The sequence below is a fragment of the Lathyrus oleraceus genome, chromosome 2 (assembly GCF_024323335.1).
Source record: "Lathyrus oleraceus cultivar Zhongwan6 chromosome 2, CAAS_Psat_ZW6_1.0, whole genome shotgun sequence".
In the NCBI taxonomy this organism is placed as follows: domain Eukaryota; kingdom Viridiplantae; phylum Streptophyta; class Magnoliopsida; order Fabales; family Fabaceae; genus Lathyrus; species Lathyrus oleraceus.
Genome location: NC_066580.1, coordinates 206,449,454 through 206,471,737, shown reverse-complemented (window position 1 = coordinate 206,471,737; position 22,284 = coordinate 206,449,454). Strand labels below are relative to the sequence as shown.

Here is a 22,284-nt window from a genome sequence, read left to right as displayed (position 1 = left end):
AAGTGTATTTTCGAACTAATTTCAGACAAAAAAGAAGGGTGTGATTCATTTACGCATGTATTTGATGTGAAATAAATACGTAAAAAAAATACACTTTCGAATTTATAAATGCATTTTTGAATTTCATTAACATGCTTCTCTATCACTTAGAATCGGAGAAACATTCTCCATATACACTCTCCAATGACTATTATAAACAAATTTAATATTTTTAGAATATTTGACCGTTAATGTATATAATTCATATATGAACTAAATTCATTAATTTATCAAATCTATAAAAGAAAAATCAAATTTACTTAATTAATAGTTACAAGATGATGTATTACATTGTTTGTCAATTGACTCACCCACTTACTTTTAAATATCTCAACCCACTTACTTTTAAATATGACAAAAAATAAATTCTAGAGTTGAAAAAAAAAAAACAATTCTGGTGCGGGCAAGCTTACATAAGCATTATTAAGAGTCAACTAGTACATCAGGTGTAAAACATGAATCCAATCCGTTCAATTAACATAATATTCTATCGACGGCAAATATCACAATAGTACAATTGACTTTTGATTACTCCAAATTACAGGTAATCTTACCGTGTAAGCTTGGAGTTCCAACATACAATACAATAAGTTCCCCCGATACAGAACCATCACAAAGTTCAGTGCTGTTGTTATTGCTGTGTTGTTGTGAATCTTCCGATTGCAAAAATTCTCATTTCCTTTCTTCCATTCTGTTGCAAAAACGCTATGGGCTATACAAAGGAACAACTTCTTGCGCAGTTAAAGGTTTTCTCTCACCATTGCTTTCTTATGTTATTTTGATTTTCCTTTGTTTCTTCGTATGCATGTCCTTCGTTTTCAAGTATCTTCCATTTTATGTACTACTTACCCTTTTGATAAACCAATATCTATTGCACTTTTATTTCTTATGAATTATCATCATCACAATCGTTGACCTAGGTTTACATTACATGATGTACTGTTATAGTGTTATTTGATGATTACATTTTATCCTTTTTATGCACTGATTTTTCTTTTTGGGGGGTTTTCAGGAGCTTCAGATTAATTTTTCACAGTATGAGCATCCAGTTATTTTGACAGTTGAGGAAGGGGTAAAAATAAAAAGCATTATAATGTATTATGTAAATTCTATTCATATTTATTTTTTCTGATTTTTTTTTATTAATTTCCATACAGGAAAAGTATGTTGGAAATTTAGGTGGTGGGCTGAGTAAAAATTTATTTTTGAAGGTAATTTCTGTTCAAGCCTGCATATGCATACAGGTGTCGCGACACTCATTGCCGTCGTTGTGATGTGAATTAAAAAAGTGGTGATAAGGTATCGGTATCGGCATATGCCGATACCATTTTGTCGTGGTCGTTTTCGCGGTTGCGGACCGTTTTTTAAAACCCTGTATGTATATGCCAGTGGTTTTTAATTGTTATTGCAGTTGCGATGACATTGTGATCCTTGATGTGCATAGAATCACATCAAATGCAGGTGATGGTTGCTCAATCGCAGTTGTGTTGGAGTTAGACATATAAAATATTTATGTCGCGGTCTAGATTGCTATTGTGGTTGAGGAATTTTATTTTGATACCTTGATAATATGTCCTGATTAGTATTATTACTATGCGTTTACAGGATAAGAAACATAGATTTTATATCGTTTCTGCTTTAGTCAACACCAAAGTAGATATAAAAGGTATATGATGAATAGTTTTGCAATTCTCAGAATTTTTTTTTGACTTGGTTTAACGGAATGTCATGATGTTTATTTGTTGCATCAAACCTGAGCAGTGTTATCTCAGCGGCTTGGTTTAGGTAAAGGAGGTCTCAGAATGGCACCTGCAGAGGCTTTAACAGAAATGCTTCAGGTTTTTCTATGCCTTTGTTTATCTTTTTGTTACTGAAGACATTTTTAGGCTCATATTTTGATGTGATTGTTTGCTAAAGAACCTGTTTCACAATACTTTTTTTTCTTTACTCACAAGGTGCCCTTGGGTTGTGTCACCCCGTTTGCGGTAGTGAATGACTCAGCACGGTATGTGGATGTTTATGTTCTTATTCTCATTGTCCTACTATTCAAAAATCTAATTCTTTATTTTTTCAATCTTGATTTTTGCTATTAATTGCAATTACCTTGCTTTGGAGTCATTTTCTAGTGGACAGTTATCAAATTTTCTAATTTTAGATACATTTGACAATGGAAAGATATGAAAACATAAAAGTAATGTTAGGTATTTTCTTGTTTATTTGAATATGAAAATAGTATGTTTTGAATACCACGATTAACTGTTGTTATAAAGCTTCTTTTGCTCAATGTTTACAAAAACGATGAATGAATTTAAAAGTTATTAATGCTTATTCTATTAGCTTGAAAATTTCCTCTTGATCGATGAACTAGAATGGATTATGCTAAAGAATTAGCAATTACATATGTTGCAAAGCTTGCTTTGATATGTGATAATGCATGGGTCTGTTGAAGTTGAAGATCGTATTATATAGTAGTTTATGTTTACTTGGGTGTTTTCAAACATGGTACATTCTAAAGAAATAACAATGTTGCATTTGTAGAAAATCTTGTTTTATTTAACGATGATGCATTAGACTGTTGAAGGACCATTTTCTTACGCGTCACATCATTACCTTTTTGAAGAGATGTTGTGCTCTTGTTGGATCAAGGGTTCAAGACTCATGAGTTCTGCTTCTTCCATCCACTGGCAAATGACATGACTATATGTAAGTGAGAAGTCTCTTTCACGAAGAGAGAATGCTTGTTTCATATTTTTTTCACCAAATATCATTATTTGTGTTAAAAATGTGTGATTGGGCCTAACTCAACCTTACAAAACCGGTTTGTAGAGTGAAGACTGTCTCTATTATTGTCCGATGTGGGACTCTTAACACACCCCCTCACGCCCAGGACTGGACATCGCCCAGGACTGGACATCTGAAGCGTGGAAATAAATGGTGGGTGGCCCACCGGATCTTAAACGAGGCTCTGATACCATGTTAAAAATGTGTGATTGAGCCTAACTCAACCCTACAAAACCGGTTTGTAGAGTGAGGACTGCCTCCATTTATAAACACATGTTCAGACCTTATATTGTCCGATGTGAGACTCTTAACAGTTTGAATTAACTTCTAGTTTTTAGGTGTGTTTTAACGGAAATAATTATTTGGTTTTTAACTCGTGAAAAAGCCTTTACAACTTTATGCGTGTGTATGGAAAAGCTACATATGATAGATTCTTAAACAAATTGGGGTGCAAAAGTTGATTTCAACAAATTACAGAAGCCGTTGGCTAAAATACTCGCGGCTATTGCAAGATCATTTTATTCTTTTCTTTTCTACAAGTACTGGTGGAAAAAGTTTATCCAAACTAGCTCTATATTTTTAATATTTCGTTCATTTAATCTTATGGCAGAAGGGCTTTCATTTAGAATTTGGATGAATATGAAATCAGTGAAACTGAATCATATCTAAGTAGTTTTAATTTTGATGTATCTCATGTTTTGTGGATCTATTTTTTAGGTAGGATATTGTTGCAACATTTTGGATACTGCATAAAAGTACCTTAAAACGTACCTTAACGTATTGTTGCAACTAGTTGATAAGATAATTAGAGTCTAATCTTCCATGCACTTGCAGCTTTAAATGCTCATGACCTTGACAAATTTCTAAAGTCAATAGGAAAGGATCCCTCGTATGTTGATTTTGAGGTGAGTAAATTTAAGATGACGTCCTGTCCTATAACCTATTACCGATCATTAGTCATCATGTTTTATTTATCCTCCTTGCAGGCCATTCCTGTAGTGAGCAAAGATCAACCTCCTGATCTAGCTGCACTAGTTCCATCCAGCTCAATAGTTGTGCCACACCAGTCCGAAATGCAACCTTCATCACAAGTTCCTGCAGATGGAAACCATGCTTCTGTTGAGAATAAGTCCCAGATAGTTTCAGGTAAAAATTCTGTTAAACGTGACATTCGATGTTCAATTATGTACCATCACATTTTTCTTTTTGGTAATTATAGAATTGGCTCATTGTTTCATGTTTATCTACTTTTCTATTTGAATATTATTCCTATAGAGGATATTATTTGAAATGGACTTCAAAATCCAACAGCGAGCTGAATTTCAGTCTTGCTTATTGTGAAAGTTATGAATACTAATTTTACTCGGGAGAACCTTTAGTCATGGTTGGTTGGTTCAATTCTAGTAGGGACCTATTGTTTTATTGTGGGAGCAATCGAGATAACTATCATGAATAGGAAGACCTATTTTTTTAACTGTGAATTGAATATTTTCTATGAGTTGTAAATACATTGATAAAAATGTCATTTTAAAGTAAAAACAAGTAACATAAGAAAAAAAGCATGAGCTAGTACATCATATATGAATATTAAAATAATACAAGATTCAAGTAGTAAATTCAAATGTCACAAATATGGTAGCTGGTTGCACAAAGTTCAAGGGTTCAATCCCTCAAAAAACATAATCTAACTACACTCTGGTCGTTCATCATCTGCAAGATCAAATCACTTGGTTCCAGTGTTGTCGATGGCGGAGAGCCAAAATCCCGCCATACCGGCCGCTTTGCGGCACCGTTATAGCGGATTATGGCGGAAAAACCCACAATATCGGCCGATATTTACCATTACGGCAAGCCCCAAAACTGCCATGTATATCCGCCATAGCAACCATGGCGCCGCTATTTGATAACACTGCCTGGATCTTCCTCATCCCCTAGTATCTCATGCTCCTGTTTGTCTGCATCTTCCAACTACCTCCAATTTCACTATTATCCCCCTTTCTTAGAGATTTTCCCTGATGAACTTTGGCATTCTAGTTTGATGAACCAATAAAAGATATATTTTTTTAATTAGTATGAGTATGACAACATAATATTATGTTTAAGTTTTAAATTTTACACAAATACCTCTTTTGATTTCTTGGTTGGAGCTACTTCTTCAAGAGTAATGGACTCGTATATCCAGCCATGAAGAATAAATTGGTAAACAAGGGTCCCCTTTTTCATTAATCTGCTCTCTTTATCAGATAAGTATATGGGTCATAAGTATTCTTTTTCTCTTCTCTAGATTTCTGTCTAATTTCTGGTGGCCTTTTTCTTAGTAGTTCTTTGATGGCAATGTTATGGTGGAGAGGGAAAAGGCTTGAACAAGCACAAGCTAGTTTGAGAGTTTCAAACCCGCTAAATCTTATTCTTTTTTCTGAACATCTCTATGGTACGAGTCCTTCTCCTTTAAGATGAGCTTTCTGCATCCGATGAGTGCGATGTGATTAATCCTAAAGATTTCTCTTTATTTAACCCGTCCACTTATTAAATTGCTTCTTTTCACCCTTCATCATGCACACGGTCTTCCCCATTATTGTCTCATTGTAGAAATTTTCACCAAACTCAGGACTATTATGCTAAGCGTTATTATCTTTATTGGTCATGTTGCTACAAAAGTAAGTTAACAAAGTACCTCACCTTAACCCCTTATGTGTTTCACCTGAAAAATTAAATCACTCCATTTTGCTCTTCTTTACTCTTGTTTAGATTAAGGATTTTACTCCTTTTTCATTATCATTAAGTTCATAGAGAACTAATTCAGAATATTCTCAAAAATCTTCATAGAACCCAAATATTAGGGGTGTTCATGGGTGCGGGTCGACCCACGAATCCGCTGACACAATCAAACACAACCCATAAATTATCCGAACCCATTCATTTACGGGTATCCCCAACCCAACCCATAACAATCCGTATAGTTTTGGTTCGGGTATCGGGTTTGAGTTTTCCAACCCGCAGACCCGTTGACCCAACCCATTGATGCGACTTTAGTAATTTATTATTATTTTAAATAAAAATATAAAATTAATATCTCACTTATAAGCCTAACTGTTCCAAAAAAAATTATTCTCCACTAATAAAACTACTAAATCAATGAGTTTATGTAATTCTAAGATTAAATGTTGTTTCTTATTTTTTTGGTATCATTTCTAACTTATGTATTTTATGAAAATAACGTGTCTTGTTGAATTTTATACTATTATAAAGTGTTATGTCGTGTAGATGAATTTTATTAGATATTATATGATGCGTTTCATTGAATTTTAGTGTTATAAATGAGTATGATTGTATTGAGTTGTATTACATTTTTTTAAAACCGATAAAAAGAATCATAAAACAATATTTTTTATTTGAAACATAACCCACGAACCCAACCCAACCCATTAATGAACGAGTCGGTTCAGGTTGGTTTTGATAATGAAATTGTGGGTTGGACGATGGACCCAACCCATTGAAATTTGAATGGGTTGGGTAACGGGTTAGGCCAAACCTAGTCCAACCCAACCCACGTACACCCCTACCACATACGTAATGACGAAAATAAAATAGGGCACTCTTTGTCTTGACTATTTTTGCCTCTTCTCTCTTTTTATTATCTTCTCTTCGTTTGATTTTTCTTTTATTAATATGACTTTTTTTATGATACTTGTGATGAATTGAAACTTAAGAACATAAACTAAGGGTAAGCAAAACCTGATTAGAAGTTTAGAACCAGAGCTATCGAAACCCTAGATAATGATTAAATTCAGAGTAGTCAATAGCGGTATTGGAAAAAATAGGTAAAAGCTATTATATCTTATTCGTCAGTCTTAGGCGGGTTTAGATAGTGAAGATACAATTATTACAATTGATTTTTTCCTTAATGGAGAATAAAAAAAAATAAAGGTAGTATTAAAGGCAATAATAAAACCGAAAATAATATATTTTCCAACCCCCCTCAAATTGGCGCATAGATATCTATCATGTCCACCTTGTCTCAAAAGTAGACCTTGCCAAACTTTTGGTCAGGATATTCGCAGTTTGTTGACTTGAAGTTACAAATGGTAGACATATGATTCCCGCATCTAACTTCTCTTTATGAAGTGTCGACCAATCTTGATATGCTTGATTCTGTCATGTTGAACTGGGTTATGAGCTATGCTAATAGCAACTTTACTATCAGAGTACAATTTCAATGGAAGTTCAATTTTCATCATAAGTTCTTCTAGGACTCTAAGGATCCATAATCTTTCACAAATACCTTGAGACATAGCTCTAAATTCGGCCTCTGCACTACTCTTTGCTACAACTCCTTATTTCTTGCTCCATGTCACAAGATTACCCCAAACATAGGTATAATATTCAGAGGTTGATCTTTTATCTGTGACCGAACCTGCCCAATCGGCATCGGTGAAGATAGACACATTTCTTTCACTAGTCTTAAAAAATAATCCTTTTCTAGGATTTTTCTTCAAATATCTCAGTATCCTATATACTGCCTCAAGATGTTCCTCGAAAGGAGAATGCATAAACTGACTCACTACACTAACTGAGAAAACAATATCAGGTCGGGTGTGTGACAAATAAATCAGTTTCCCAACCAATTTCTGATATCTCCTAGTATCAACAGAAACATTATCTTTCCCCAAAAGTTTAGCATTAGGATTCATATGGGTATCTGCTGGACGACATCAACTCATTCCTGTTTCTTTCAACAAGTCTAGAATGTATTTCTGCTGTGAAACCACAATACCATTTTTTGACCGAGCAACCTCCATACCTAGAAAATATCTCATGAATCCTAGGTCCTTGATTTCAAAGTCTACTGCCAATTTCTCTTTTACTTTTGCCATTTCCACTGTATCGTCTCCAGTAAGGACAATATCATCAACATAAACAATCAGGACAACAACTTTCCCATTGTGGAAGAACTTTGTGAACCAGGTGTGGTCAACCTGTCCTTAGATGTACCCTTGTTTCTTCATGGATTGAGTGAATTTTTCAAACCAAGCTCTAGGGGATTGCTTTAATCCATACAAAGACTTATTTAGTTTACACACATTTGATCCTGTGGTAGGCGGGACATTAATAACTATCGGAAAAGGTGTGGGAGTACTTTCTTGAATGGTATCTAGAGTCTGTTAAGAGGCATTTCTTTCTACGCCGTGCTTTATCCGATTGACCCACTGTCTTCCGGTGAGAATTTTTTTTTGCAAACCGTGTCATCACTTCGGTTTGTCTCTCACTTTTCAAAATTCTCCGGTAACCTACCAGCAGAAGTGCCTCTTCCAATCCACCCATTCCCCACTTTTCATCGGCAGAAACCTCCGCACGTGACAGCACGCCCGACGGCCGATCCCGACAATTTTCCTACCGCTCCACTCTCCATAGGGCAACTGTTTCAGATCCGATACTCATGACTACTCCTCATAACTTTACGCCAAAACTACGATGATTTCCTCAGGTGGTATCAGAATTATCAGAACTTAGTTTTTACTGCTTTGGTAGCACACACTAGTAATTCATCTGCTTGTCTCTCTTAATCATCTTCTCTTGGATCTTGGGTCCTTCATTCTGGTGCGTCTGATCATGTTACCGGTAATAAAAATCTTTTCTCTTCCCTCTCTACATCCGGTTTCTTACCTACTATAACTTCTGCCCATGGTTCTCAAACCCGATCCGAAGAGATTGGTACTGTTCAAATTCTACCTTCTCTCTCGGTTACTTCTGTTCTCTATGTACCTAATTGTCCATTTAATTTACTTTCAGTCAGTCGTTTAACTCGTTCTCTTGATTGTAGTGTCACCTTCACTAACAATAATGTTACCCTGCAGGATCGGAGTTCGGGACGGACGATCTCAGACATGCTTAGCCAAAGATTCTCCACTCATTATCAATGCTCAGTTAGGTCATCCTAGTCTTTCCAAACTACATAAGTTGGTGCCAAATTTATCGAAGGTATCTAATTTACATTGTGAGTCGTGTCAGCTAGGGAAACACACTCGTGGTCAGTTTCCCAATCGAGTCAAAACGAGCTTCGTCCCCTTTTGCTTTAGTTCACACCGATGTTTGGGGTCCCTCGCGTATTGTCTCTACTCTTGAGTCTAGGTATTTTGTCACCTTTATTGATGATTTTTCATGTTGCACGTGGTTATTTTTAATGAAGAATAGATCTGAATTATTTTCTATTTTTTGAACAATTCTATCAAAAAATAAGAACTCAATTCGGTGTGTCTATCCGTATCTTAAGAAGTGACAATGCACGTGAATATTTATCCCAATAATTTCAGAATTTTATGTCATGCAATGATATTCTCCATCAAACATCTTGCCCTCACACACCTTAACAAAACGGGATAGCCGAACGCAAAAGTCGGCATCTTGTAGAAACCACTCAGACCCTACTTCTCCATGGTAATGTTCCACTTCGGTTTTGGGGGATGCTGTGCTAACGACATGTTACCTTATAAATCGCATGCCCTCATCTAGCCTTAACAATAAAATCCATCATTCAATCCTTTTTCCCAATTCCCCACTTCACCCAATTCCTCCCCGAGTCTTCGGGTCCACGTGTTTTGTACACAATCTCTCTCCTGGTCTTGATAAACTCTCAACTCGATCAATAAAGTGTATCTTTTTTGGTTATCATCGATCCCAAAAAGGTTATCGTTGTTATTCACATACTCTACAACGATACCTAATATCGACCGATGTTATCTTTTTCGAGTCGGTTCCATATTTCAAGTACAGTCACGTAACTCCAGAACCCATTCACGAAAGTACTCCCACACCTTTTCCGGCAGTTATTAATGTCCCGCCTACCATTATCTCACCCTAAGTGGAGGCAAGCAATGATTGATGAAATGCGTGCTCTTCAAAGCAGTGGTACCTGTGAACTGGTTCCTCTACCCCATGGAAAATCTTTAGTAGGTTGTCGTTGGCTTTATATAGTGAAGGTTGATCCAGATGGTAAGATTGATCGATTTAAAGCTCGTTTGGTAGCCAAAGGATACACTCAGATTTTTGGATTGGATTATAGTGATACCTTCTCGCCTGTAGCCTAGATGGCATCTATTAGACTTCTTCTAGCCATTGCAGCCATTCGACATTGGCCTCTTCATCAATTTGACATCAAAAATGCATTTTTACATGGTGATCTTGAAGATGAAGTATATATGGAGCAACCACCTGAATTTGTTGCTCAGGGGGAGTCATCGAATATGGTGTGTAGGTTACACAGGTCTCTTTATGGTCTTAAGCAATCTCCGAGAGTTTGGCTCGGCAGATTCAGTACTGAGTACAACAGTTTGGTATGGTCCGTAGTGAAGCTGACCATTCTGTTTTTTATCGTCACTCAACTCAAGGGTGTATTTATCTTATTGTGTATGTAGATGATATTGTCATAACTGGTAGTGATCAGTAGGGTATACTCCAGGTAAAGCAACATCTCTCGAATCAATTTCAGACAAAAGATCTTGGTAAAATTCGCTATTTCTTGGGTATTGAGGTAGCCCAATCTAAAGATGGTTTGGTGATTTCTCAGCGGAAATATGCTATGGATATTTTGGAAGAAATAAGTTTGTTGAATGCTAAATCAGCTGATACTCCTATGGATCCAATTGTCAAACTACTACCCAATCAGGAGGAGCCTCTATCTGACTCAGAAAGATATAGAAGATTGGTTGGAAAGTTAAATTATCTCACAGTCACTCGTCCAGACATTTCTTTTGCAGTTAGTGTGGTAAGTTAGTTCTTAAACTCCTTTTGTCAGGAACACATGGATGCTGTTATCCGGATTCTGAGATACATCATATGTGCTCCAGGAAAAGGTCTAGTGTATGAAAATAAAGGACATACTCAGTGAAGGAGAATTGCGGTCCAAAACGTAGCGGAAATTAAAATTTTCTCCTTTAGAGATCCTTACGAATGGTCATGATCAGTGATAGAATATTTACCTCTTGTGACGATTGAAATCTTTGGTGCAGATCTCTTGTGACGATCAAAACCTTTGATGCAGATCCACGAAGCGATCACGAACGTTGAACGATGACAACGTCTCTACTCAGTCCACACGAACGGATTCCTTCAATCTCAGTGCTAGCTGGTACGAATGAAGACTTTGAGTGAGAGAGAGAGAGAAAACGAAAATAATGCAACCGCAATGAATGCTTCTGCACAAGGGTTCTATTTATAGAACCACTTGTGTGGGCTTCAAGCTAAAAAGCCCACTTAAGTGTATTTTGGCCCATATCTTATAATATGCCCAAAATCACTTAAGCCCATGGTACCTAACCATATTTCGTATTCTACTCAAGTACACCGTACCTTACGATGTTCTATAATTCACTTAAGGGCACCGTACCTTACGGTATTCCTTAGTTACTCTATCTCTCATCAATCCGTCCTTTGTGTGTGACCCTGTAGGTTTTCGTGACGTTGACAATTATATTAAATCACGCATTTAACATAATAAACAGTGAGCGGTATCTAGCAACACATCACTGCTACCCAAGACACGAAAATATCATGTGATCTGACAAAACCTTTTGTGATAATACTTATGTGTATAATTACCCTTTTGCCCTTATGTCTATATTGAACACAAGACATAGACCGTGTCATCCTTGTTCAGTTCAATATTGGGCCCATAGACATTTATCCTGTTATGCAGGATGGGCAAATTCCATCTAGGTCACTCATGTCCCTCAGCATGCTTCGTGGAGTACCCATCAACTGTTTTTATGGTTATCCAGTTACGGACAACGTTGGATCAGCAATAAAGCACTCGACTCTACATCTAGGATCCATAGTGGTTTCAGGTCGAAGAGTGGTATACACTATTATCACCATGAGAATAACTTATGACACTTTGCATAACTTTCTATATAGTATTCTCATAGCGGGTCAATCCGGTATAAATATTACTCCTAATATTCATACCTATGTTTAAGACGTGATAACTCTTTATCCATGATCCATGAGATGTGATCATCAGTCTACAAACATAATAGTCTTAATGCTTTAATGTTATCCCACTTCACATTAAAGCTCGACTACGGATACTTTAAGAATAGTGTCCTTATGTTTAATGTGTTCTCATGATTAAGTCACACTTAATACATTAAACGGACTATCTATTCCAGGGACTTTATTAATCAACCATAATAAAGAAAATGCCTTTTATTATTAATAAATAATTCGATACAAGTACCAAAAGTATTGGCCTCTAGGGCTTACACCAACACTAAATTCACAACTCCTTGACGGCACAACCCTTGCGCCGTCACCAACCCTAATGCGCCAATTTCAGACCGTCAAGCACATCTCGATTGTTGATTCAGTATGATTGATCAACAGGTCATTGCTTCACCATACTAATGTCGGATTCCGAAGCAAATGACCATTGATCGCTAAAAAAAAACAACCATTTAGTGTTTGAATGAACGAAATGGAAACAATATATCATATATACCGTACTTTGCATTAGGATTACTTATATCATATATAAGTTGATCGGTCTCAATTGCGTAACATATGGACGATCGATGTATCGCTGCTTCACCATACTAATGTCGGTTCCGAAGCATAGTCAACATCAATCATCCAACTCGTACACTCATGATGCCAAATTTAATTACCCGTTTAATTAATTGATTCATTCTGTCTTTTAATCATATTAATACAGAAATTAAACAGCTATCCGATTCATGGTTTCGTAAGTGGCTCTGATACCACTGAAGGAGAATTGCGGTCCAAAACGCAGCGGAAATTAAAATTTTCTCCTCTAGAGATCCTTACGAATGGTCATGATCAGTGATAAAATATTTACCTCTTGTGACGATTGAAACCTTTGGTGCAGATCTCTTGTGACGATCAAAACCTTTGATGCAGATCCACGAAACGATCACGAACGTTGAACGATGACAACGTCTCTACTCAGTCCACACGAACGGATTCCTTCAATCTCAGTGCTAGCTGGTACGAATGAAGGTTTTGAGTGAGAGAGAGAGAAAACGAAAATAATGCAACCGCACTGAATGCTTCTGCACAAGGGTTCTATTTATAGAACAACTTGTGTGGGCTTCAAGCTAAAAAGCCCACTTAAGTGTATTTTGGCCCATATCTTATAATATGCTCAAAATCACTTAAGCCCATGGTACCTTACCATATTTCGTATTCTACTCAAGTACACCGTACCTTACGATGTTCTATAATTCACTTAAGGGCACCGTACCTTACGATATTCCTTAGTTACTCTATCTCTCATGAATCCGTCCTTTGTGTGTGACCCTGTAGGTTTTCGTGACGTTGTCAATTATATTAAATCACGCATTTAACATAATAAACAGTGAGCGGTATCTAGCAACACATCACTGCTACCCAAAACACGAAAATGTCATGTGATCTGACAAAACCTTTTGTGATAATACTTATGTGTATAATTACCCTTTTGCCCTTATGTCTATATTGAACACAAGGCATAAACCGTGTCATCCTTGTCCAGTTCAATATTGGGCCCATAGACATTTATCCTGTTATGCAGGATGGACAAATTCCATCTAGGTCACTCATGTCCCTCAGCATGCTTCGTGGAGTACCCATCAACTGTCTTTATGGTTATCCAGTTACGGACAACGTTGGATCAGCAATAAAGCACTCGACTCTACATCTAGGATCCATAGTGGTTTCAGGTCGAAGAGTGATATACACTATTATCACCATGAGAATAACTTATGACACTTTGCATAACTTTCTATATAGTATTCTTATAGCGGGTCAATCCGGTATAAATATTACTCCTAATGTTCATACCTATGTTTAAGACTTGATAACTCTTTATCCATGATCCATGAGATGTGATCATCAGTCTACAAACATAATAGTCTTAATGCTTTAATGTTATCCCACTTCACACTAAAGTTCGACTACGGATACTTTAAAAATAGTGTTCTTATGTTTAATGTGATCTCATGATCAAGTCACACTTGATACATTAAACGGACTAGCTATTCTAGGGACTTTATTAAACAAACATAATAAAGAAAAAGCCTTTTATTATTCGATACAAGTACCAAAAGTATTGACCTCTAGGGCTTACACCAACACTCAGATAGTTGGATACTCCGATGCTGATTGGGCAGGGTCACCCATTGATAGATGATCCACCTCTGGGTATTGTGTATTTGTTGGAGAAAACCTTATATCCCGGAAAAGTAAGAAACAGAACGTAGTTGTAAGGTCAAGCGCCGAGGCAGAGTATAGGGCCATGACAATGGCAACATGTGAACTTATTTGGTTAAAACAGTTGCTCAAGGAACTTCAAATTGAAGAAGTAAGATCAATAACACTTATTTGTGATAATCAAGCCGCATTGCACATTGCTTCAAATCCAGTCTTCCATGAGAGGACCAAACATATTGAGATAAACTGTCACTTTGTCAGAGAGAAAATTGAATCTGGTGACATCGTCACAAACTTTATCAACTCTAATGATCAATTGGAAGATGTGTTTAAAAAATCTCTGCGAAGCCCCAAAACTAATTATATACATAACAAGCTTGGTGCATTTGACTTATATGCTCAAGCTTGAGGGGGAGTGTTGATATTTGTAAATATAGTATTAAGAATATTTGTATATCGAATAGTCCCACATCGACTATATCATGTAATTAGTTATAATCTCTCTATATATAATAAAGTCTCCGTAGTGCTTTTCGAAACACACGGTTTATTCAAATGTCTCTTAGTCTCTTGTATTCTCAACAGATCCAAATTTGTTTTCAAAGCCAGGAGAAATGTCCATATATATTTCTTCTTCTAGATCGCCATTAAGAAAAACATTCTTAACATCTAATTGATGCAAAGGCCAATCCATGATAACAGCAAGAGACAAAAGAATTCTGACAGTGTTCAATTTTGCAATAGGAGCAAATGTCTCTGAGTAATCTAAACCATAGGTCTGAGTAAAGCCTTTAGCCGCCAAGCGAGCCTTATACCTTTCAATTGACTCATGAATTATACTTCACAGTAAACGCCCATTTGCATCAAACTGTCTTCTTGCCATTTGATAGTGACGTAACACTTCAAGTTTTATTCTTTTCAAGATCTTTCATCTCCTCAAATACAACTTCCCTCCACTTTGAAATTTCTAGAGAAACCTGTACACTTTTTAGAATTTCTACACTAGACAATTTTGAAGTGAAGGCAGACATAGATGAAGACAAATTTGAATACGATATAAAATTGGACATGAGATGTTTCGTGCAAGATCTGACATGTTTTCTAATGGCAACATGATCATCTATATCAGGATACAAAATACGACTCTCAGAAACAGAGATAGACTTACCTTTTCTTTTGTTAGGAAGTTGATCATTCTCCGGTTCAGATTCCTGATAGTGTTGAGATGTGGACTGGGCCTTTCCTTTATGGTGCTTCTTCACAAAAAACCTTTCCTTTCCAAGTCCAGTTTCCTAATTCAAATTTGTTTTGTTGAAGTAACTCATTATTTTGTGGCATTTCAATTCGATCATCATTATCATGGCTTTCAGGATTCTCGTTGTTTTCTACAAGAGAAAATGTAGGCTCGGATTCACAAGGTTCCTTACTCATAACAGGAGTAGGATCAGATAAAGAATCATGACCATTTTCTGTTGGTGCAGGTGTAAAAATCTCAGAATTTTGTGATACTGGCAAAGATAAGTTATTTAAAAAACTCATGTCCTCAATTTGAAACGAGTCTTCGTTTATCTCCTCCCCTTGAAGATGAGTGTCATCAAAAAAAGGTTTATTTTCAAAGAATGTAACATCCATAGTGAGAAATATTTTCTTATTTTTTAGATCAAAACATTTATATCCTTTTTGGGTTGGGGAGTATCCAACAAAGACACATTTTATAGCACGTGGCTCAAGTTTTATAACATTTTTATGTTTATGAACAAAGGCTGTGCAACCAAATATTTTTAAAGACAAATCAGTTAAAACACGAGTATTAGGAAAATATTCTTTGAAGACATTAACAGGAATTTGAAAATTGAAACTTTTGGAGGACATTTTGTTAATTAAATACGCAGCACGCAACTGTTAAAACAGCTTCGCCCCACAAATAATTTGGTACTTTATTTGAAAAAAGTAGAGTTCTAGCAATCTCTAATAAATGTCTATTTTTCCTTTCGGCCACTCCATTTTGATTAGGAGTATTAGGACATGAACTTTGATGTACAATCCCATTTTTTAGAAAAAAATCATCCAGGATAGTGTTAAACTATTCTTTGCCATTATCACTTCTAAAGACTTGGATATTTGTTTGAAATTGGTTCTGCACCATTGAAAAAAATTCTTTACAGTCTGACAAACATCTGATTTCCCCTTTAACAAGTACATCCAACATACTCTTGTATGGTCATCTATAAATGTGATAAACCATTTTTTGAGAGAGAGCGTACATGTACGTTAGGGCCCCAAACATCACTGTGAATAATAGAAAAAGGTTTTGATGGTTTATAAGGTTGTATTGAAAACTGGGAACGATGATGCTTTGCAAACTCACATGCTTCACATTTAAACGAAGAAAAGTTCTTATTGTAAAATATCTTAGGAAACAAGTGTTTTAAGTAACGAAAACTAAGATGACCTAATCTTAAATGCCATACCATAATGTTGTCATCTTTATTATTCAAAACAGAAAAAGACTCAAAGCAAAAACTTATTGTTTTTGAAGGTAGTTGTGATGCAGATCCAATGTCAAGGTAGTAGAGTCCTCCACTCTCCTTAGCACTGCCAATCATCTTCCCCGAGTTCAAATCCTGAAAGACACATTGAGATCGGAAAAAATTAGTTTGACAATTTATATCTTTGGCTAATTTACTGACAAACATTAAATTACAAGATAAATTTGAAACAAGAAGGACATTTTTAAGAGTTAACATTGGATACAACACAACTGACCCTTTACCTGCAATGGCTGAAAAAGAGCCATTTGCGAATTTTATTTTTTGATTACCTGAACATGGACTATATGAAGAGAACAAAGTAAATTCATCTGTCATGTGATCGGAGGCACCTTAATCTACTATCCAAGTATGACTGAGACTGACACTAAGAAATGTAGAATTAGCTTTTGTTGCTATAGAGCAAGAAGGGGTTGGAGACTCGAGGAGTTTGTATAGTCTGTCTAGTTGCTCTGTACTGAGTGGAAACTGAGACGGGGGAGGTTGCTGCCCTTGATCAGAATTACTAGTCTGAAATGCACAACCACTTTTATTCTTCCAGATAGGAGGTTTGCCTTTGAGCTTCCAACAAGTTTCACGTGTATGCCATTCGTGTTTGCAGTGATCACACCAAGGAACTTTGTCGGACCTTCTTCCCTCGTCAAGGTTCCTAGTAGCCAGAGCTGAGCCTTCATATTCAGAGTTTCGTGGTGTCTTACCCATCATAATTCCTTGTCGCGCCTCTTCTCTTATTTCTGCAAAAATTTCACGAAGAGTTGGCAATGGTATTTTTCCTAAAACTCTACCTCTTACCTCATCAAGGTCTTTATTAAGCCCAGCGAGAAACATGAATACACGATCATTTTCTTGCCTCTTGAGAAACAAAACACTGTCTTCTGTACACCTCCAATTGTCATCATAACAGAGATCTAACTCTGATACCATATTGGAAAAAATAGGTAGAAGCTGTTGTATCTTATTCGTCAACCTTAGGCTGGTTTATATACAATTATTACAATTGATTTTCTCCTTAACGGAGAATAAAGAAAAATAAAGGTAGTATTAAAGACAATAATAAAACCAAAAATAATATATTTTTCAACATACGGGATAGCGGAGTAGTGTGGAGGCCGGCTGCTATGAGAAGAGCCTTAGCAATGCAGAGCAGAGTAGCGGTTTCTGGTCCGCAATATTTTTCTCCTTTGAAAAACTGAAATTACGCTTTAAAATTTAAAACATGGTAAGTGTAATTTTGGGTTTTCCCATCAAATTTGAGTTCTTCAACCTAACCTTCCTTCATCCATAGTTTCTGCACTTTGTTTCTCAGCATACAAGCCACGCGTAGCATATCCATTGTTTCTTTTTTTCTTCTGGTTGGTTTTTTCTTCTCAGTTTCTTTCTTTTATTCACATTTTCTTCAGGTTGGTTTTTTCTTCTCAGTTTCTTTCTTTTATTCACATTTTCTTCAGGTTGGTTCTAACTTTTTATTCTCTTTTTCTTCTCCGTTTCTTTCGTCCTATTCATCGTTCCTCTGTTTTTCTTTTTCTTCTCTGGTTTTCTTCTATTCACATTGTTCCTCTTTTTCTTCTTTGCAGCAGCCTTATGCTTTGATTTATGAATCTTTTATCAGTCGAGTTTTTTGTTTAATTTTACATTAAATATTTGTTTATAGTGAAAATCTTTTATCAGTTGAGTTTTTTTGTTTAATTTTACATTAAATATGTGTTTATAGTTATTCATGTAATTTGTCTAAAATATGATCATAGCGGTTATCGCTATCCCAATTTTGGGGTCAGCCGCTCCGCGGGGCTATTTGTGATTGACTACCATGATTAAATCTAATCTAATAAATGCAAATTTAAATCTTAATTATGATAGAAATATGAAAAGATATCTTAGACCAATCCTTATTCAATTCCTAATACTACAGAAGCACTTTAACTAAAATCTATTCATGTAGGACTGTATATATACTTACAGGTGTCAAAAAGCATTTTTAGTTTCGATGCTTTATCTTGAAATACTGTGAAGCTACTCGCTTTTGTCTTAGGTTATGCATTGTCATCACCTAACTTAACAAATATTTACCATATATTGTTAAAAATGTTCATAATAAGTGCTGTAATTAGAATGCTTTGAGCTGTTTTGTTCTTGTTCATTAAAATACTAAAAGTTAACAAAAAACTGAAGTGCTATAAATTCCTAATGTTCATTGCTTGAAGATCCTAGTGATCAGTAACAAGAGGAAAGGTCTCGCAATTTGCTAATACGTCATTCTTTTTTATGCAGAACAAGTTTTCAAACCATCCATTAGTAAGAAAGTTACAAAGGAGAAACCAGTCAACAATGGTCATTCATCAAACTCCTTTGCAGATGTTGGGCCATTAGTTGAAGAAATATTGCATAAAGCATCAGATTTACTGCTTTCAGAGGTAAAAGATTGCATAAAACATCAGAATTATGCTTCAACATTCCATTTCAAGTTTTTTACTTTAATCATAAAGCTGAAAAATCTTGATATTCCAGATCAAGGAAGACACTATAAAACAACATGGAGAGCATCTAGGCACTGTAGTGTCTGACAATCTACGGAAAGTTCTCGTCTCAGATTTGAAAAACCTTGCTGTAAGTATCTGATGATTCTAGTCAACCATTTTTTTCTTTTGTAAAATCAAATATTTGTATCCATGCAGTAATTATCATTCTATTGGTAACATGCTTTATGGCTCGTATGTTACAACTATTTTTTGAGTGTTCCTATCATTATTCAAAATATAAAATTGCTTGACTTTTCTTAGAAATCACTAAACTAGTCTCTAAATTATTGAATGTCAAACAAACATGCCATTAATCCTGTGAAGAAGCGTGATATTTACAATGTTATTTTACTGCAGATGATATTTAAGAACTCAGCATACACAGAAGGGTTCCATGCTGGTATTCACCATCAGTCCAAACATCTGTGAAGATCATTTCAATTATTTGAGAGACTGAAATTTCAATTCTAATTGTGCCATAATAAAGGAGATATTGTGTGGCCCAGAAGGGGATATAAGTTGTTACAAATTGGTTCATGAATTGTGTGTGTGTAAAATATGTGGTAAACTTTGTCCTATAATACATCATTTCGTGAAAGATATTTTCTCTGTTATAAGGTAATGTTTCTCAGTCGGAACACAGCTTTTCAGATAGGCCAAATGTTGTTGAAATACTACACCCGTGTGTGTATATACTTATTGTTGAGAAAACAAGTGTGAGTTGACAGTGTTGAGAAACAAGTGTGGAAAATCTAACATTGATTAGAAAAATAGAGATTTGAGCATTTGAAATTGAGTGTTGAGAAACAAGTGTGGGAAATCTAACATTGATTAAAAAAGTGGAGATTTGAGCATTTGAAATTGAGAGAATCTACACACCTATCACCTTTTAAGATTTTGGGTGAATATGTGGCGTGTGTCACACAATATTTCTTATAAAAAAGACTCAAATATAAAAATGCTTCTTCATATTGACCTCAAAGATTTGATGACCTAACCGTGGGTATCATAACCGTTGGTTTGAGTGAAGGATCAACTCACTAGTATCGAAAGTACTTCTCACACAGTGGTGGGTATGAGGCATGCCTCGTTAAAAAAGTATCAACGGCTGTATAAGTGTATCTGAATGAAAGAACTTTCGTTTAATGGGGGAGCATTGTTGATAGACTCACATTTAGGGGGAGTGTTGAGAAAAACAAGTGTGAGTTGGAAGTGTTGAAAATCAAGTGTGAGAAAGTTTCACATTGATTAGAAAAGTGGAGAATTGAACATTTATAAGTGAAAGAATCACATACTTGTCACCTTAAGGTTTTGGGTGAATATGTGATATGTTTCTTACAAAGTGTGTTGTTCATAAAGAAAGACTCCAATGGAAAAATGCTCTCTTGTATTAACCCTTTGAATTGATGATCCAAAACTTATAGTTAATATGACAGTTTCTGTATGTAGCATCAAAATATATTGTTACTTTAATCATTTTTATTTTCTCAGATTATAATTTGATGTCTGTGCATTATTGTATCCAAATGTTTGTATTAGTGTTTCATATTAATTCAAAACATAACTTGTATGCTATATCCAATTAAGCAATTATCTGAGATAATTTTATTGGGCTCTTGAGAGGAGCATCCAATGGTCTAAGAAATTCAAAGGAGTTTTTAAAGGGTCATTAGAGGAATCGAACGTGCTCTTGAATCTCCCGACCATGGCTTTGGCTGTCCGACCCAAATCTATGTCTACCGTCAGCCCATCTCACCATACATGTTAGATGAAGTGTTTTGGAAAGAGCCAGTTTTGGTCATACATGCACAGAGGAAACCATTCCTCTTATCTTGAGGAAGAACAACTCCCCTTACTCCCACGTGCTCGTTAGGAAGTTGAGAGAACATTGTTTCCTTTCTATTACTCGATCCATAATGTTGTATGTAAATATAATCAACATACACAAACTGTAGGGATAAGATACCGAATTCGTCTGTTGGGGGAAAACATTCCCGATCATCTGCAGGGGATTTTAAGGAAATGCCCCGAGGGTACCTGTTCTGATAGACGATCCAAAGCACTTAAAATTTACAGCAATTTTAAATGTTTATTAAGCATGTACCTGTAAAGCTCTTATGTGTCATGATGCAATGTTTATCAAAAAATTCGGACGTCATTTTTGCAAACAAAACAGAAAAATGAAAATGAAAACAGAGATATACTGAATAACATGATTTTATTGATTGAACGACCTCTGAATAGGCATTTACACCAGGAAGCAATCCCTGGAAAGAGGTAATCGCACAACAGATAAAAACAGACATTAATCTAATGGCAATGTGAAATGGATTTCTATTGGGTTCCAATTCTGCTATGACTTGCTCGTCTTCAAGATCCTCCAGATGATCGGCTTTCTGAAAGAGTGATTGGACTGTTTCCTATCCTTCAAAAGTTTCCAGTCATTGACACGAGATGAGATTCAGAACTACTCAGAACGCAGTCATTCGCTTAATCCCTAACTTTTTCCTGGATCGCCCTTTTCGGGTTTTCAATCCACCGGGATACCCATTTTTTTGCCTAAGTTGCCTTTTCAGGTTTTCAACTTACCGGGTGTATAATCTTTTCACTTTTAATCCCTAATTTTTGCCCGAACCTTTTCATTTTCTTGGTTCGCCGGGATGCCCATTTTTGCCTGGACTACTCTTTTTATTGTCCAGCGGGTCTATTTCATGCGAAGTTTTTTTAACTGCGTCTGAGTTCACCGGGGAAGTGAAGTTTTCACCATCCATCGTTGCAAGCATTAAGGCCCCACCATCAAAAACCTTAGTGACAATATACGGTCCATCATAGTTAGGAGTCCACTTGCCCCTGTGATCTGTCTGAGGAGGAAGGATCCTTTTCAACACTAAATCTCCGACCTGGAAGTATCGAGGATGCACTTTCTGATCAAAGGCTCTCTTCATCCGACTCTGATACAACTGCCCATGACAAATGGCTTCCATTCGCTTCTCTTCGATAAGACTCAACTCATTGAACCTTGTCCGAATCCACTCAGCTTCGTCTAACTTGACATCCAACAGGACTCTTAGAGAAGGAATCTCCACTTCAACAGGTAGGACTGCTTCCATACCATACACAAGGGAGTAAGGGGTTGCCCCGGTCGATGTACGTACTGAAGTACGGTACCCATGCAAGGCGAAGGGTAGCATCTCATG

The 22,284-nt window shown here is 36.1% G+C and overlaps 1 protein-coding gene across 1 annotated transcript; it reads left to right on the top strand.

Moving 5' to 3' along the window:
- The first annotated feature begins 518 nt into the window (after positions 1-518).
- LOC127118907 (uncharacterized) lies at positions 519-19,689 on the top strand. The gene is made up of 12 exons (XM_051049145.1): positions 519-785; positions 1,052-1,111; positions 1,197-1,250; positions 1,645-1,705; positions 1,801-1,877; positions 1,995-2,044; positions 2,660-2,742; positions 3,655-3,725; positions 3,807-3,966; positions 18,840-18,982; positions 19,077-19,175; positions 19,445-19,689. Exons 1-12 carry the CDS (start codon positions 747-749, stop codon positions 19,514-19,516), a joined length of 969 nt encoding a protein of 322 aa, XP_050905102.1. The 5' UTR covers positions 519-746; the 3' UTR covers positions 19,517-19,689.
- Positions 19,690-22,284: the final 2,595 nt, after the last annotated feature.